The sequence below is a fragment of the Octodon degus genome, unplaced genomic scaffold, assembly GCF_000260255.1.
Source record: "Octodon degus isolate 3935 unplaced genomic scaffold, OctDeg1.0 scaffold00002, whole genome shotgun sequence".
Taxonomy (NCBI): Eukaryota; Metazoa; Chordata; class Mammalia; order Rodentia; family Octodontidae; genus Octodon; species Octodon degus.
Genome location: NW_004524578.1, coordinates 4,223,511 through 4,226,704, shown reverse-complemented (window position 1 = coordinate 4,226,704; position 3,194 = coordinate 4,223,511). Strand labels below are relative to the sequence as shown.

Here is a 3,194-nt window from a genome sequence, read left to right as displayed (position 1 = left end):
AAACTAATACAGCACTGACCGGTGTTCCATCCCCTACATTCCGTGGGTGCCCCGCACCCAGGAACCCTAAAACAGCGATTGAGACTTAGCGTGGTGATGCACGCCTATAATCCCAGCGTTTGGGAGGCTGAGAAACAGGAGAATTGCTGCGAGTCCAATCTGTGTAGTGAGACCCTGGAGACCCTGTACTAAATAAAGACAAAAACAATAACAAGAAAAAAAAAAAAAAAAAAAAAAAAAAGGATGAGAATTTCCTGGATCTTTGCATGTACTACCTTTAACCTCATCCCCAAACTCAACCTCCTTTTGAGCAACTTACCAGCTCCACAAGACTGTTGTTGGTGAGAATGAGTTCTGTGAGACACGGCAGAGCCTGATCAAGTCCCTCACCTATACGACTAAAGTAAAACAGAAAGGCTCTTAGTGAGGAAGGTGAAGAGTAAACTGACACTTATTTTCATCAGTGCTCAAAGGATCTGAGGTGGTAACCAGAAGGATGAAATGGAATTTTTAATTTTAGCTTTTTTCTTTTAGAGATAAGCTGCTTCCCCAAAATTCCTCAGGCTAAAGACCTGTACTGCCATTTTTTTCTTCAATTTGAATGGATAATATACGCAGGCAATGGTCCCCAAGCTTCTAGTCAAGGGAGGGAGCAGAAAAAGACCCGCAGGGATGAATAAGCATGGAGCTTTCTCTGGCTATACTGTATTCCCTCTGCCCTCTGTTGCTTGCTATGAAAGGGCCTTGCACACCTAAACTTGGTAAGATAAGGATCTGTGGCAGGATAAGGCTTCCGCTTCCTCATGGTTAGATTTAAACAAAGGCTTTTCATTTTTACCCCAACTTCTTGTGGTCTGTTTGGGACCAGGAGCACATAGCTGCTCAGATAATAACACATCAAAGTTGAGACCACCTAAGAGAGAATTCTTGCACATTCCATGTCAAAGTGGCCACAAAGCCATGGACAGCAGTAGATGATTTCAGATCCCATGACTATTGGATGCTGCCTGACCTTCCACTGCCATAAAGTCTGGTGGAAACTAAAAGGGTGAGACTCCTGGCTTCAGGATTCTGTTCAAGCAGCATGAAAATACAAGGGATTCTACTGTATGCTCACCTTTTGTGCAAGACATAACTAGACCAGAGGAGACTAATTAAACTACGAAAAGTATTTGGCTACTCATTATCTATAAACTTTAATTATTTTTTCAATAAAATTTATGCAGAGCCGATGAGAGGGTCAATAAAGGTCTCACTTCCAATAAGTTAAACTCTACAAATCAGTCTTAAAGAAAAATGAATAGCAGGAGGTATGAGGCATACTCAGTGAAGATACAGTTGTATTTTAAGTAGCTTTTTAGTATGACCTGTCTTGATAATTGCTTCAGAAGCCAAATTCATTTAAATTAGAAACTTACAGATACATAAATGCAGATTTATGAAAACATGCAAATAAGACTAAAGTAAATCAACTGTGCATTTGTATGCAACTGTACACTTAACCGGGTATACTTAACTTTTTCAAGGCACACTACAATATTCACCCAAGGTTTAAAAAATTATTCTGTAAATAGCACACACTTACCATATTCTGTTGTTGTTCACTAATAATGTTTTCAGTCTTCTCAACAAAGGAAAACCATCTAGTTTCCTGATCTCATTGTCAGAAAAATCAATAGCATCAAACTGGTCTAAGGTAGCGCCTAGATTTTCAATGACAGGAATTTTATATCCTGTAAAATGGAGTTTTGGAAAAAAGAAAAACACACAAACAAGTTATTAATAATTACTACAATTTCAACAGCTAAACTACTTCATGGTAATCTGACTCAAATCTTTTATTCAGGAAGCATTTAACTACCATGCATATATGTCAAACACTGTACAAGGCACTGAAGATAAATGACAAAACAAGAATCCCAAGTCCCCAGTTCAGTGAAGCTTAGGGTGCGCAGATGCCAAGGAGAAGTACAAGGGCAGGACCACAGGATTACTCTCTAAGCCACATGGTAGCTAGCATTAACAAGAACATTAAACGGTGTTTCATAGTGTTCTAAGATCCTAGAGTTAGCCAAGCTCCTTACTAGGAACCAACCCTTCTGAGACGCTGGGGACAACGGTTCTCAACCACATGCGTTTCCATGGCCAGATTCACCGCTCTCCTCCGCACACCTCCCTGACAACACGAATGTTCAGCTTACTTCACCAGCTCTAATTCTGAGTGGCAGATCCGACCCCGACTGGGAGGTCACACTTGAACAATTCATTCAAACACTGACTACTTTGCCTAATTTGGGCATAAATCACTGCCCAAATCATTGCCTGAAAGAACGAAGCCAGCCATGATTAAAGTACACAACTGAGAGCTGTAAGGACTGCATCAAAGTTCGTACTGCCACACGTTAGGTATTCTCAACGCTGCATACACTTGAGGCAGACCAACGTGTGCCAAGCAGAGAAAGTGGCAAGATGCTCTTGAATTTGAATAAAAGCACTGAGATTCCCCAAAAGTCAGTAAGGCATCTGGCAGACAGTAGAGGCCACATAAATGGTGCTGAGAGTGGTCCCCTCAGGCCAGGAAAACAACACAACCTTACCCCTGACACTGCTCCTAGCACCTTTTTTTTTTTTTTGCTGTCTCCTGAAATACCTCGCAGCTCGCTGCATTTCAACCTATTATTATTATTACTTTTTTTAGCCAAATCTCACTACCAGAACAACTACAAGGAGCTTGGCAAGGCGCTGTGGTGCATGCCTGTGACCCTGGCACCTAAGATGCTGAAGGCAGGACTGCTCTGAGTTCGAGGCCTGCTTGGGCCACATCATGAATTTACGACCAGCCTGGACTGTACTACACAGTGAGACCCTGTCTCAAAAACAATTAAAAAAGCAAAACAAATAGGCAAAACACTACAGCGACCTGACTAGCGGGGACTGTTTCGACCACTCAGCACATAAAAGTCACAACGCAGGCCTTGGCAGAAAGGTTTAACCCTGAAAATGTCTACCTAATAGATAAATACCAGATAAAGCCAGACCCAAAAGCTACAACTCTTGTTGCATAGGTCTTGCTTTATCTTGGTCTTAACCATCCAGCAGAAAGGTATAAAAACGAAGTATAAGAAGTAAAGCCATGGTGTTATGTTGAGCAGTAGGGGACTCAGGTCAACAATTTCTGACATTGCCAGTCAAGC

At 41.6% G+C, this 3,194-nt stretch overlaps 1 protein-coding gene across 1 annotated transcript in view; it reads right to left on the bottom strand.

Annotated features, from left to right (window-relative positions):
• Positions 1–3,194, bottom strand: part of Snrpa1 (small nuclear ribonucleoprotein polypeptide A') — a 15,131-nt gene that overhangs the window by 10,955 nt on the left and 982 nt on the right. The window contains exons 2-3 of the mRNA XM_004623247.2: positions 1,586–1,751; positions 320–398 (exon numbers count right to left, since the gene is read on the bottom strand). Coding sequence (XP_004623304.1) covers positions 320–398; positions 1,586–1,751 — 245 coding nt within the window. The remainder of the gene's footprint in view (positions 1–319; positions 399–1,585; positions 1,752–3,194) is intronic.